Source organism: Phalacrocorax carbo, chromosome 7 (genome assembly GCF_963921805.1).
Source record: "Phalacrocorax carbo chromosome 7, bPhaCar2.1, whole genome shotgun sequence".
Taxonomy (NCBI): domain Eukaryota; kingdom Metazoa; phylum Chordata; class Aves; order Suliformes; family Phalacrocoracidae; genus Phalacrocorax; species Phalacrocorax carbo.
In genome coordinates, this window is record NC_087519.1 from 43418264 (window position 1) to 43434075 (window position 15812).

General features: G+C 36.1%; 1 protein-coding gene across 2 annotated transcripts in view; it reads right to left on the reverse strand.

Annotated features, from left to right (window-relative positions):
• The window catches only part of RASA2 (RAS p21 protein activator 2), a 52161-nt gene that overhangs the window by 31562 nt on the left and 4787 nt on the right, over positions 1-15812 (reverse strand). Inside the window, exons 2-5 of one of the 2 annotated variants that reach the window (XM_064457712.1) lie at positions 13699-13804; positions 8124-8227; positions 7006-7100; positions 1300-1376 (exon numbers count right to left, since the gene is read on the reverse strand). In XM_064457712.1, the coding sequence (XP_064313782.1) occupies positions 1300-1376; positions 7006-7100; positions 8124-8227; positions 13699-13804 (382 nt within the window). Of the gene's footprint in view, positions 1-1299; positions 1377-7005; positions 7101-8123; positions 8228-8443; positions 13673-13698; positions 13805-15812 lie in introns of those variants that run through there. The other variant, XM_064457713.1, reaches the window with a different exon arrangement.

A 15812-nucleotide genomic window follows, 5' to 3' on the forward strand; every position in this document is an offset into this window, starting at 1 on the left:
AAGAGCAGAAAAGCCTTTATTTCTTTCTGAAGCACCAAAAATAAATAAATAAATAGAAACGGCAGTAAGACTGGCTTGTTCTCAGGATGAGTAAGGTTCAGGAGAATGAAAACAAGAGTCACAAGAGAAAGCTGTCAATCTCACTGAGTCTCTCCAAGTCATTGGTTTCCATTGGTCTTTTCAGTGAAAGCAGTCCTCCAGAGGCAAGTAACATCACAGCCTGTCAGACTTCTTCCAAAATAAAGGATAGGATTAGTTTCTAGAGGGATCAGTATCTTCTAGTATGCCCTTATCAGACAAACTTTCTATGAGAGTGTAAAAATATTTTTGTATAGCTGTATTGGCATTAGCTTCTTATCAATTTCTGGCCTTAAATGTATTGCTTAATAATGAATAGAAAGAGAATGACCAGCACATGTGGAATTTGTGGTCTTCTGCAACTAACATCTGTAACCTGTACATTCAGACTCCCAAAGCCATCACTTAGTGCTGTGCTTGACAGTGATCCTAAGAGTAACAATACAAGAGTACAGACTGGTTAGTACTGTCCAGTATGTCTCAATTCTGTGGGTTGTTTGTTTTTTTTTTTAAATATTGGTGAAATTTGTCTTGTTTGAAATAACATATACCAAAAATTTACTGTTTGTATGAGTCTTTCACACATGCTGTAATGTCTTTACACTTTGAAGTCAAAATTAAGTTTGGTAGTGAAAACTCCTTAAGTTGTTGCTAAGAGATTTTACAGAAACATGGCACCATTACGCTGCTCCAAAACAGCAACTCCTGTACTTTGTTTTTCTGTAAACATTCCTTATCATGGTTAACCATGAGAAAGTAGTTATAAAGCAAAACTAAAAGTGGATTTTCACCTACCAAACCAAAATATGACTACTGTAAAAGTTTCACACTGTTCCCAACACCACCACTAGCAGCTCAATTCTGTCAGTAACAGCAGCACTGCAAGTTCTGACTGTCGGCTGCAGTGGGCATTCCCAGTGTTCTCACCAGACACAACTCAACTGGAATTACAAGACACTGAACTAATTATACCAGATAGCCAGGCTGATTCCTTAGAAAAGCGAGTGCTTTGGGAGCAACAGAGATGAGCAGTCGTGGAAAACTTCTGCAGGAGTTCCCTGAGCATATACCCATTCCCTCAGCAAGGCAGGCTCCAAGGAAAGCCACACAAGAAGACAAATGTCATTGGTACCAGGATGTGCAGACATTCAGTATTAAAAGAGACAAATCACAATATTCTAACAAGCAACCAAATATTCAAGGATTAATATATTTTCTTACTGTACTACTAGCTGCTGGCACACAGATCCATTATCTGTTATCAGTTCATTCAGTTTTAATTCAAGGTGAACTTTTCCCTGAAAAAACAAGAAAGAAACAGAGTTTTAAAAGCCTTTATTTCAGAAGAAGTAATTAGAACAGTTATACAGTTTACAGTTAGAAGCTACTTAAGGTAATTCCCATACAGCCACTTCAAACAAGTATTATACAAGTAGAGCATGATGAATGCATCTGAACTTCGAGAGACAATGACAAAGAGAAGCATTATCCTCAACTGCAGACAGCACATGAATCAGTCAAACCCCCACAGATTTAACACACAAAAAACATTTCTTCCAGCATGAGGAAGAACCAAGAGCAAAAGTCCCTCTCAGCTTTTTTGTCCTAAGCATAGGATGAACACTTGAACAGACAGCTGATTTATGAGCATTTTGGGAGAAAGTTATAAAATGACCTTGGACTCTGGAGGCAGTTAGGTGCGTTTAGAAAAGTATGATAGTATGCAGCAGCCATAACAAGCAACATTTAATATCCAACTGTGAAATCCTGTCCATCCCACTAGACTGAATATCATTTAGAAATTTATTATGCATGCAGGTGCAGCTTTCAACTAGCTCATGAAGTCTACTGATGTACTCATGGAATGCTGAATGGTGAACACAATGTAAGGAAAGGAAAATGTGGCAATAATTGCTAAACCTGGCTTGCTTTTCTTTTTCTGATATGGTAGGATGTATTAAGAGAAAGAATCTCTAAGTGATGGCACAGCACGGTTTAACTGCAGAACTCAGCAAGGGCCAACATACTCCACCCTCTCAATAAAAGGCTCAAAAACCCCATAAGACACGATATGCAACTGTCTTGGGATGACGAATATTTGATACTATAACCTTGCTCCAAACACCTACTGCCTGAACAATACAGCTACTCCTTTCTGTGCCTGGTTATTTGTGCTGGCTTTCACATCTAAGATAACCAGACACTAAAAGAGGCTTTCTTCTAAACCATGTTCTCCTTAGTATTCTTGGAATTTGTCTATTTGCTAAATGGAACATCAGATGACACTGATCTGTCCATGATTATGATTCTTAGGGAAGGGACCTAGAAGACAATTTTAAAGCGTAGCAAGGGAAGCAAGTTATAATTTGAACTACAGCTTTACTGTACAACACTAAAATGGAAGTAAAACCCTTAGCTGACCTTGCACACATTGCTATAGCACTTATGTTTTGACATAAAACTGAAATGTTTTTATTGTAGATCCCCTGGGGCAAGGGCTGTGTTTCTCTCTGTACGTCAATGGGAGGAGAAGTGAAGTTTCTTTTATAAGGAAGTTATAAGTGTAACTATTTTGGGATGCCTGCCAAGTGTTTTGCAAACTGTTACTACAGGGATTAGAACACAGGTACATTAAGAAAATATTTGTCAAGCAGAGAAACTCAATTACAAAAATAGATTTACAGGATAAAAACAGGATCCTGAGAAGCATGCCAACAGCCTTACAAGGCAAAGTTTTTGAGTGACAAATGAAAAGACAACATGAGTAGTATTGATTTTCATAGGTGACTTCTCTAGTTTTAGTAGTCAGACCTTGTGAATGGCCTAAACATCTTCCTTTTGCTTTTTAGAAAAAAATAAACACAAATCATGTGTTCTACACTGATCAGTAAAATAGAAAGTTTACTGCTCCTGAGAACTATTTATAATGTCATTCGTTCAAAACTAAGCACCATGATGGCTACTGTAACATTGCTCTAAGTAAATATTTCCCTGACATGTATGGAGAGTTTTGGGTACGTTTTTGTTTGTTGAGAGCAGCGCAATGGTTTCCTAAAGTGCCTGATCTGCAGATCTGTATCAGAACTTTTGACATAGTACGCAACCAGGTTTTAAACATGGTTGTACAGATTGGTTTTAGTTCAAAACAGAAAGAGAGATTAGCCACTCTTACACAATACATAAGCAGTGCACTTCACGTAAATGCACTTTTCATCTGTAGATCTTAGGGCTGTTCAAAGGCAGGTAGGTACCCTTTTAACTTTACAAATGCATTAACAATCAATTTTCAGGAACCAGCTAGAGGAAGATGGAGCTGTTGATTATGAGGCCAAGACTCATAGTAACAAAGGAGTCAAAACAAGAGCGTCCAAATCACCAACCTGAACTTCAACATAAGCACACGGTTTTGTTTTTAGAATTGTTACATTTTAACACTTTAAGCGATTTTTTTCTTCCCAGTTTTGATATTTTGATCATTCCCATATTATGAAATATTACAAGTATCTAAAATAAATACAAGTTTTCTAGTTTTATAAAGCTCTTAAGTCTAAATTGGGCTAGCAACTCTATTTTAAATATTTACACCAATAGGCACTCACATACTGTACCTACATTCCATATATAGAATCACACTTCTGTTCCAAGTGTATCACAAAGTAAAGTTACTTTTGACAGTGTCAGTTTCCTACATAAAACCTTTTCTCCTTTAAATTCAAGAGGAAGAGATGTATACTTTCTGATCTGAAGGGCAGTTTACACTTAGGAAAGTTATTGAGGATGGTGATGGGGCTTAAATAGAGTTAGAAATGCTATCAGTTATTTTCCAGTTCCTCCCTCAATGTCAGAAACTTGATGATATTTCTCTTGAACTCTCTGTCCTCTTCCCTCCACTTCCCCCAACTCAGTGGGACAAATACCACAACTCAACTATTGAATTTCTAAAAATAAAAAAAATATCTTTATGCTATACACTCTGTCAACATCTAAGTAGAAGACAAAAATTCTAAGCCAAAAGTTAGAGAATTTAATATTAAAAAACCAAACAAAACCAACAAAAAAACCAAAACCAAAAAAACCAACCCAACAAACACAGAACCTAAAATAATCCAGGTTATCCACTCAGAAGCATCTTAGCTAAGCCAAAGTCCTTGCAGCATATGGAAAGTAAAACTGGGGCTCTAGAATACTCCACAAATTGAAAAATATTCCCACATTTAGTACTGCCTGAATCGTTCTGCATGCTTACGGCAAAAATGTCTCTACATAGCAGATACAGGTTCTATCAGCTTCCCTTGGTTTTTTTCCAGCTTTCCTATCCTAAATTACAGCAAACATACACCACATTTCTGAAACATAGTACATCTTTCTGCCTACCACACTGAGCTCCTATCCATTCAACTTTGATAACCCCACGAGGTTTACTCTACCCAGACCTTTCTTCTTTCTCAGGGTTCAAAATCTGAGCCACTAGGAACCTACAAGGTTGCCTGAGGCACCATCTCCATTTTTTCCAAATTTACACATTTTACATGAACAGCAGGGTAATCTATTAGGAGTATTATATAGAAGAATATATAGAAGTATATATTACTTCAATAATTATAAACCCTATCAATTTAAGAAAGAACAGTGAATGTTAGTTACCTTCAAAAACCTTAGAAGTGTGTGAAAGATTTTGACCTTATCAATGCATTTTGCAAGTACAGATCAAATCTCTACAAGATGTTTCTTGCTATGAGTAACAAAGATCGAGGGCACATTTAACAATATGAACTATTTCAAACCAGCTAAATGAAGATTTAAGAAAAAAAAAAAGAAAACACAAAGGAGGAAGCAAGCAATCCTAAGAATTTTATTAGCACATTGAGGCTATCTGCATCTTAGAAAACATGAAGATTATTTATTTTTATATATATACACACACATATATATATGAAACCAAGTTTGTGCTAGCTGCAGTTAAATAAGGTCTGTTCCATGCAACTTTTCAAATGCTACTTTATTTGCTTAGTATTCCCCACAGTCAGGTATACTTTCCAAGAACTAGTGGACAGAGGAAGAAGTTTAAAGAAAACAAGATGAATATCCATTCATAATATTGTAGCCAGCAGCAAAAAAACAAACAAAAAAAAAAACAAAAAAAAACAAAAAAACCCCAAACGAACAGCTAAGATTAAAACACGGAACAGATGCATTCTAAAAATCAAGGAAATTTGTACACATGTTCAATGGCTGGGGAAAGGCCACTCTCCTCCCATAAACACTTGAAAGGAAATACTCCTCACTCTTCTTTCACCAGGAACTTACATTAAAAGCACTGTGTGCTTGAGTTACTCTGTTGAACTTGTAATCACCACCACTTCAGACTACCCATACAGAGCACGCTGTGGAACCAGAACATAAAATGACCAGTCTAGAGCTTCTGCATTAGGAGTGGATTGTGATGCTAGAGAAGTCCTAAACTTATTTAAAGTATGGTGGTTTTAGAAAATGACTGGTCTGTTTATCTCCCCACCTCCCCAGTTCAGTTTTATTTTGTAGGATTTGGCAAGTTTAATTCTTAGTAATTCCACAAAAGACAAAATGTTACATTTAATATACTCTTAGGCCTTTCTAGAAATTGTCAAAGTTATTAACAAACTCAAATGTCTTCCAGTGATACTTTCATTTGACCTACAAGGTAGAGCTGACAATTTCCCATATGGACTATAAGAATTGATGAACTGTGAAGAAAAAAAAAAATCCAAGCTATACTTATCAGCAAAGACGACAGCCAGTGCCAAAGCACTTATGACTTGGTATGGGTTTTGTACATCTACAAGCTGTATACTACAATATGCACCTCTACCACTAATGTACCCGATATACAGGCTTCTCATTATACTAAAGTAAGGCTCTACGAAAATAGATCACTGGTACACAGAAAGTACAATTTTCTTGAAACAAATGAAGATTTAAGGAGAAAACGCAGTGAAACCCCAACCAAGCAAACTGCAATGTGTCCTGCATATTTCTAAGGAACACAAAATACTTCTAAAACCATCCCATTGCCTTGCACCCATCATAAATTCTGGAAAATACTCACATGGAGGGAACCATGGGAAAAATGTCAGCTAGATGTACGGTGCCATCAGGAAAAGAGCACATCTGAAAACTATCCTTGCCCCTCCCCAAACATTCGTGCACTTTTCTGCACATACACTATGTGAAAGCCCACTATTTTCAGCCATGTTCCACCAATAATCTTGGCAATCTCCTAGGAATATACCTCAGTATGGTATGGCACATCCAAATCAATGAGATTTCAGCCAGATCTGGCTATTGGTAACTGGTCTCAGCTCCACTCTTAAAAATTTTATGGAAAAATGAAACAGGACAGAGGAGAAACCTACCCAACTGCCCTAACTCTAGGAAAGATTAACATGAAGAGCACACATTAGTAGAAAAGGTCATCTTTTACTGGAAGGGTCATGCAGGAGAGTGCTTTACACATGTCCCAGCCATAGAAAAGTATCACTAAGAGCTTTGGACACTTAGACTATTTCATGTCACATAATCAGTCATTTCAGAATACAACAAAACTGATTGGGGAAAAAAAATTGTTCAGTAGTTTCCTACATGATCCTCCACCTATCTCAAGTACATAGCTCCTCTTGCAAACACTTTAGACATCAAAATCTCGTTAAGACATTTCCCAAACAGTTGCTTCAAGTCTTCTGCCACTTTTAAGTATCATGAGGAACAATACAGCCAGTTTAGAAGCATAGAATATGCATTATTCTCTAATCAAGCTGAAAAACACAACTGTCTGGCAAGAATTAGACAGATGCTTACCTCTATCTGCTGCAGCTCAATATAAACTTCTACCATTACATGCACTTATCTATATTTAATTTTTAAAATGTAAATGTGCAATTTAATAGTTACCTGAACCTCTGAATTAGAATCAACGGGTTGAAGCATAAACCAGTTCTCTTTTCCTGTGTAGTTGCACAAATCTTCTTTTTTGATAGACACCTTCCCTGGGGGAGGGGGACAGGGAGAGATAAGCATAATTATCACTTTCATCTGAATAGGACAAATATTTAAATAAATTCAAAGTTTTATTTTTGTTTAAACTCTTCCTTTCAGTTTTTTTTCTTTAAGCTTATGATGCTATGGGGAAGCCTTATGGAAACAAGGAACATGAAGCATAAGTAAAGCATAAAAATCGTTTATATAAAGCCAAATTAACTTAATTATAATGTGTTATCCTGGATAACACTAATAATAAGATTAGTTAAAATAAAGAACACACTTGTGGCTGGAAATAATATAATCACAATGTGAGAGAACAGTAACTGTGTTGAAGAATATTTAAATTGGGAAACAAGGTAGATGCCTTTTACTCTTCTGACTGCTATTCGGAAAGCTGTTATTATACCAAATTATCTGGCATCCTGGTGCAAATTATTTCCTTCCTCAATCCAAGTAGTGTGAGGGCTTCTTCCACAGCAGACTGTTAGAGCTTTATAGCAACCACATCCAAATAGCAGCTGCAATAGAGCCATTACGCAGTGTGCGGGGGTGGGAATCCACCTCTTGTAATTTTTCACTTAAGCCACATTAGTTGCTGCAAAATGCTTTGTAAGTCACTCAGTTACAGGTTGCACTGACAAAGAAAAGAATTATCTATAAATAGTTTTAAGATTTTTTCCACAACTGCAATTATTCCACAAGTCATTCTTTAAAGACCTATGGGTAGTAACAATTATTCAAATATTTCAATGAAACAGAACTGAAGAAAAAACAAATAGAATTTTTAATAATGTATTGAGACTATGACTATGAAATGTCCTACTAGCCTAGAAACCAAACATTTTAGTATAATAAAGCAAGGAAGCAATATCCTGCTTTTCAAACTTTAAAGGAGCATTTAGTTTAAGTACACTATAAACTGTGTTTTGAAAAATGCATCACTAAGAATTGCATCCTTAATACTACAGATAATGATACTGAAAATAACCAAAAGTTATGCAAGACTTAGACAACATCCCAGAACTTACCTATACGCAGGTCTTTTTGTAAAACACTTTTATCATAAATGTAGAAGGACAACCACTGGAATGTTCTTGGAATCTCAAAGTAAAACTCCTCCCCAAAATAAGGGCTGAAAAGAAAAACTGAAAGTTAAAATAGAAAAACACTATGTAATTGATACAGAAGACAAACATTACAATGCTACATTTTTACTGCAGTCCCAGACCTTGGCCTTCAGCACTATACTTATCTATCATCAAAGCCATCCACAAGCATTTCATTACCACAACATACAATAACACCACAAATATGTTAAAAAAAGGAAAAAATCTCAGAGCTCACGTACAGAAAGTGTTGTCTCCTCTGCAATTTCAATTCTGTTTTTGTTTCTTGAAATTATTCTAGTTGGTTCTCTACACACCCCAAATGACTTCCTAAGACACAAGTTTTATGTTTCACTTTTTTCATTCAGTACATGATTAAATTACATTAAAACACAGTTTATGAATCATTTCACTAACTGACATTTGTTTAGCTCTAACTTCCATGTCAAATTTGATGCTCAAAGACTTAGATCTGTAAAAAGAAACCAGAAGCACTAGCAACTATAAAACAGAACAGTGAAAAAGAAAAATGTGAGTCTCAAACACATGTGCTCTCCTGCATGCTGGAATGGTCACCACATTTCTCCATCTATAGAAGTCCAAGATAACATTTACAGCTCACCCTACTTAACTGCCATCTGCACAGCCCTCTATGTAAAAACGCTCTGGGCTCCTCTATGTTAGACATATTTCACACAATGTGTTCGTATCTTCACTCAAGGAATTTATACTTCCATTAAACTTGATTACTTATTGTTGCAATCATAGCCGGTAGCCAGAACACTGTATTTCAAAAGACTGAACAAACCCACAATGTTATTTGTCAGAATTCACAACTTGCAGTGACACAATCGAGTGCATCCACCAAAAATAAAACCAACCCAAACCTGTTCTTTTGGAACCACTGGATTCTTATAGACTTATAATACTTTCAATTACAATATATTAACATCACCAGGAAAAGGTGTTCAGCTTCATGAAACTAATTTTAGCCTCTGTTTTCTTTCTACAGAAAAGTACCATGATGACAGTTACAGCAAACCCAGAAACAAAGTTGGTTCCGTCCCCCACAGTACAGTACCTTTCTGACACTGTATTGTTACAAAACTTTAATAAACGAATACAAATATGCTTATGTTTTGAACAATCAGTTCATATTATTACCTACCCAAATGGATATGAAGAAGAACAAGATATCATCCCTACTGTCTTACCTCCAACATCATTACAGAAAAAACACAAAATGCTTAAGGACCAATGGTTCATTAAGTAAGTTAAAAGTAAGATAAGAGCTGGTAACTAACTTAAAAAGGGGGAAGAACACAGCTGAAAAAAATCTAGTATTCCAGATTTCTAGATTTGATTTTTAGAAACAAGAGCTTTAACTGCAGGAATTCATTATGAGGAATTTCACAAGTGAAAATGTTCCTTTCGTTCAAAAACAGACCTTTTACCATAGGCTTCAAAGCAGACAAATCACTATTAGCCTTTGCACTACACTGAGAAATAATTTAATTATTCTCAGTTGAAAAATTTGCATGTGGTTTTCCAGGTCCCTCTTTTTTTTTTTTTTTAATTTCAAAGCCAACAATCTGGGGGTTCTGGCAAACAAAAAAAAAAAGCCTAAACAAAGCAGCTTTCATTTCAAGGGCTGGATTCTTCTTGTCAGCACCACCACTAAAGGTATAAACTCAAGATCATTACGTCTAGCAGCACTGCAGCCCTAAGCAGTCTCAATTTCCTTATTACCTTTGCTGCTCATTTTAATTGTATTGACACAGTAACTCAGACCAAAAAAGGTGAAACAAAGGCTTATTTTAATCTTAGGTCAACTCTGTGCTATGGCTTCCCTAATAGCTACACAAATAATAGTTGCACCAGTACAAACAAAGAGATATTACAGCCAGAAGAGTGAAGAGTGGGTGAACTAGCTGGCACTGGTATCAAGGGAAACTCTGCTACTAACTCAGCCTCAGTCAGACATCCTAAGAGGAACACTAGACTACAACGTACATCAACAACTGTGCACCACTAAGTGTTAAGTCCCTATTCTGGCTGGATCTGTATCTCCATGCATCTAATTATAATCAGAAAATTAGTCTGGGATGCAGACTATTAGCAGAGACTTCCAAAAACCTATTTAGTATTCTACGGCTAAAGAGAGCAAACTTCACAACTATACTCCCCCTCCCTCCTCCAAAGAATGATCAGCCACTAACAATCATTATTTAGACCTCAACATTACATGAAGTCTCAGATTTGGCAGGAAAGAGCAGGTCAATAGTATGAGCATAAATAGAAGGTAATGCATTGTTTTATTCATGTTGATACATTTTTCCTTGCCTAGATTAACACCACTGCCTTATCAGTTATTCATTATTCTTCAGCAAAGTATGAGGCACAGAGAAAATTTAAAGTGGAGAATACAAAGGATTAGTAGAGAAATACTTAGGTGGATACAGAACTGGCTGAAGGGGTACAATAGGTTATACCAATGAGGAATTATTAAAATTAAGAACTTACTCAGCCTGTTCCTCAAGGATTCAGTCAGTTTAGTACTTTCATTTGTGACTTTGATGCAAGAACTTTAAAGACTGACGGATACAAAATTAGAAGATAGTGCTAATTCAAAGACCAGACTGTTCTACAGGAAGAACTGGATTACAGTAATACAGGAGATTAAATTTAAAGGTGTGACGTACTCCTTTGCTCTTCCCTTCCTTGTTACATTAAACTGGCAGTTCTATGACAGAAACTGACCAATGCCCCTAGAGCTGTTATAAAAGCAACAGTTATATGAACAAAAGAATTAGTTGTTGCTATAACCTTGCATTCGCACAAAGTTCAGCTTGCAAAAGAAACTGAATTTAAATTTAAAAAAAAAAAATCCAACACACACATAGCACAATCCCTCCCCAATTCCTCATATTTGACTGTAGATATTTGAGGAGATTCACGGATGTTCTTTAAACTTTCCAAAGGAAAAAAATTTTCTTTCTTCAGAACCCACAGAAATCCCACACCGTGTCAGGAAATATTTGTCGAGTCATTAGTCAAAATATCATTCTTTCACTTCAGTACTAATTCATGTTTTTCTAATTTTGAAAAATCATTTGCTTCACATCTGCACTCTAACAATAGTCCCAATGCTGGTGGAAGCCCAAACATATTTGCACATTTTAAAAATACATTTCATTAGTTTTCAATCACTGTAGTCAAAGATAATGTTAATTCTAGTGATAATTTCTTCCACAGATCTTGAACTAGCAGATATTCTTAGAATACAATTTAGATTACAGCTGGTATGAATTTGCAGCCCAGAATACAGTGACAAAAACAGACTGTGAATTACATGTGTAAGAAAAAGCAAGCAAATAATATAAAACAAAACAATTAAATTCAAAGTTGTATTTATGACAAATTATACTGTATTACACCTTACTGAAAAGCAGTTTATAAAGTTTTCAGACTAGTAAGAGATCAGGGCTTTCATCTTGCCTTCCAGTACACCAAGTTAGTACGGTATTCTAGTTTAACAGAGTAATAAGCAACAAGATGGTATAATTAAGTTTCTTGAACAAGTGTCAGCCTTCATAACTGCACACACACTAGTAATCAAGTGTAAGCATCCTACTCTGGTTGTTGCTAATAGAGAATTACTTATTTTATTGCATTTCATTAGTTGGTATGGAACCTTACTTATTCTGGCAATCTAACTTAATGCAGCCATAATTCAGAGGATAAAGGAGTTCTCTAAGCAGGCAGTGGAGACAGAAAGGAACCTATGGGCAAAGAGTGATTCAACACACTGAGTTCTAACTCCTAATAATGTATGCTCATCTTAGAAATAATCATTTCATATCACCTGAAAAAATCTGTTTGAGGGGGAGGAGTTGTGTCACTTGAGACCCCCCCACCCCACCTCAAACTCTTGTTTTGTTATAGTGCGATTTTTCTTCCTTTCTTCTGTAAAGTTCTAATGGCATTGTTTTCATTTAATCAAGTTTCAGTCAAAACTTCAGTACTATTTTAAAATTTTTTTATGGATTTAAGCCAATTTATTTTATGAAATATTTCATTACGCAATTAATACTTATTTTATTATCAGCTGATTAAAGTACATAAATTTAGTAATTCTTAAGCAGAACATAATAAAAATGTCTGCGTAAACATTAAATGTAACAACAGGTCTTGTTGTTAAAGAATAGTAGCAACTTTTAGGGTTTCAATTACTAACATGTCAAAAATCAGACGGCAATGCTTTTTTGAAAGATATATTGGGTTCCTTTTTACCCAGCAAACTAATGTCTATTTGAAAGGGAAATTTTAGGTTTCTGTTTTATCAGTACAGTGTCTTTATCATTCTTCTCTGAAGGATTACTCAGTTTAGTTTGTTTTGGTAATCAATCTCAATTCCAACCAGTTAAATTCTGAAGATTTTCTGGATCTGACTACAGCAGTTAAAGATCAGGAGAATGAGAAAAATATTTGTTCCTGAATGCATGCAGGTGGTGTTTGCTTTGCATGCAGAAGCATAAGGAGGCTTCAAAATGATATTTTGAGAAAGCAGAATTCTCTATTTACATTTGCCGTATGAGCAGTATGCTGTTCCTCACCTGGAAACATCTAGAGAGAGAGCTCAAAGAACAAACGCTAACAATAAAACCACTGGAAACTATAAGAATTAGTGAACCTTTCAAGAGTTTGAACAGGCTTTCTGGGTTTTAAGAAGGTTTAATGTCTCCTCCAGATAACTGAAACTGTCACTCAGATATTCTGAACAATGCAGCTGCAAGGATGCTTCAGTATGGGCCACCAGTGAACTTAAAGAGTTTTGAGACATTGAAGTGCCCACACTACTGCAGCTATGTTAACGTGACTTTTTTGTTTGATTGTTTTTAAAGCTACAGACTATCAGAATCTACAGCTAAGCGCTGCTCAGGGAGGCAGAGCAAGCCATTCTGTGTGAATACTCACTACAGTTTCCAAAACAAGAATTTCAGGAGAGAACGAGGCCTGTTCAGGGGGACATCCCATCACACACAAAACTCTCACACAAGGAAGATTTCCAGTTCCTTCATTCTAGAAACAGGTTTTACAAGACAGACACTAAAAGCAGAATTCCACCAGTACAGACCAACGGCATGTCAGAGGTAGGAAATGACATGGACAGCAAGTATCAAGCAGGGATCTTTCCTTTGATAACAACTTGGCAAGAAAAAGAACGTTATGCTGCCCAATGGAACAGAATACAAGTAATAGTGAAATATGTTTAGCACGCTTCATTTTAAAAGCCCTGTACTCACTAGCCTCAATTTTGTCTTCAACTACTCTACATTTTAATCAATCAATTGGTGTAACATTTGAGTTGTTGCTGTAAGTCAGCTCTCATTTTAAAGAGGTGAAAGCAAAAGTGCAGGCACATTGATATGTATCTTGTTTTTATTCTGAAGTGAGGCAGTTTTGCTCATCATCTCCATTTAAAAATTATGCTTACCTTAAAGATTTTTCAACTACCTGTGTCCGAAAAACTTCCTCTTGGTCCAAGTTTATGGTACAGAAAAAGTCTCTCATTTTGTTGGGTACTAAGTGTTTGGCATCATCTGTAAATAAAAATGTTACTGTAAATATTGAGGAGGAAAACTCACAAAATACTAGGCACAAGAATTTTACAGTTTTAACATGTCTCCAAAATTTACTTTTCCATTCAGTTAGCATAAATTTCTGTATTTATTTTCAATTCAGAAGATCCAACAGTGTACAGAAATTGCTACATCCAGTTTCACGTGGAATGAGAGTCGACAGGAAGAAGAGAGCACACTGACTCATGAACACCACTTCCTGCAGCACCTGCACTTTCCCTTGAGAGGTCTCATCTTGGGCTTGACCCTGAGTAGCTTGCTAAATCCGAGAAGCTTGCAGCCTGAGGTGATATGGCATTAGGTCATAAGACCAAGACATGATCTGGCTGAGCTATTGTTCACTCGGTATTTTCTCCACAAATATTTTTTCTAAAGGAAGCTATTAAAAAGAACTTACCCATCAAATCTTTATTTCATTTTCCACAATGATTTTAAGTTAGCTGAACTTTTTCAAAATATGTCAGTCATGAGCGCTGTTTATTTCCTAACCAGTAGAAGGGGGAAAATCACCTACTGACTAAATGCAACACGGATAAGAACAAGTAAAATGCAAGTTTCTAATGAGACAGGATGATTATCAACACAGGAATACAAAGAGTTGCTGGGTATGAAGCGTAGGCCACTGCAGTAACACACACTGAACATCAGGCAGCCCTTCAGAAATGGTTACTTCTAACTAGTTACAGCTAAAACCAGTTCCCAATGCTCAAATTGGAAAGCTCTTCCAAAATGTGACTGCTGCAAACATCTATATTTATTTACGGCAACACTGGCCTTCTGCTTAAACAGTTATTTCCCCCCAGAAGTTTCCTTCCCCTCTGCATATCTTTGAAGACAGCAAACAGACCCCTTTCACCATTTATTCTGCTAAAATAAATAAGACAAGCTTTTCTGGTACTCTGAGAGGCTCCTAATCAGTGAGTATTTGTCCCTGTCCACTTTAACTGTTACCTTAAACACAGGCAACCAGAACTGTATTCTGCATTAGGTCTTAACCAGGACCTGTTACAGTAGGGTTCATCCTTACCTGCTACAGGAAATACCTCTCTCAACGAAATGTGGAATCAACATTATCTAAACTTTATATAAGGTCATAAAAAGTAATAGGATGGAAACTACACCGAAGTGTTGAGTTTTAATGAATTATGTCTGAATAACAAATCACCCCCACTTTGAAAGAGCATAGCCTGAATCTATATTTGAAGTATCATATATATGTTTCTTTAAAAAAATAAAGTGCAGATATGAAGCACAGTGGAATAAGCTTTACTGTCTATGCTGTTAAGATGTAAAATCAGAATTCTGTTTTCTCTCTCTCTCTCACCCCCTCCTTTTAATTTTTTGTTAGATAGATTATTACAGTCTTGAGAGCTAGGTAGGTAATGCCTAGCATTGGAAAGGCTACCACAACTGTATCTGAGCAGAGACCATGACAGTTGAACAGGAACAGACACTGAACTTCATGCATGATGTTTTTCAAGTCAGGGATATTACACTGATGGAAAGCAAGAACAGATACTTAAGTAACTTCCACAGTTAAAACCCGTGCTCCCAGAAGCATCAATAAGCTTTTCATCAACTTGGGTGTGGGAGAGGAGGAAATACACATATTATTTTTAAACACCACACAATGTTGACAGATTGGCAGACACGAACAGAACCAGTTTTAATGTCGTTAGACTCCAAGAAGAGACTAAACTCAAAATTACCCTTAAGTGAGATACTGTAGAGGAACTGAGAAAAGCATCAATGAATTAACACTGCCATAAAAAAAAAGCTATTTTAATAAAACATATGAAATTCATGAATTTATTTTTGTAAGAGGCTAGTAATCCCCAGAGAGCTTCTGAAACTGTAGTTTGTAATTAATAAGCATGAGCTGTGTCGGTTGCTGCTGATAAGAATCTTGATTTTTCAGTTAATACTCTGTAGTGTCATCATCCTATTTTTACATAAAATATTTGAGATA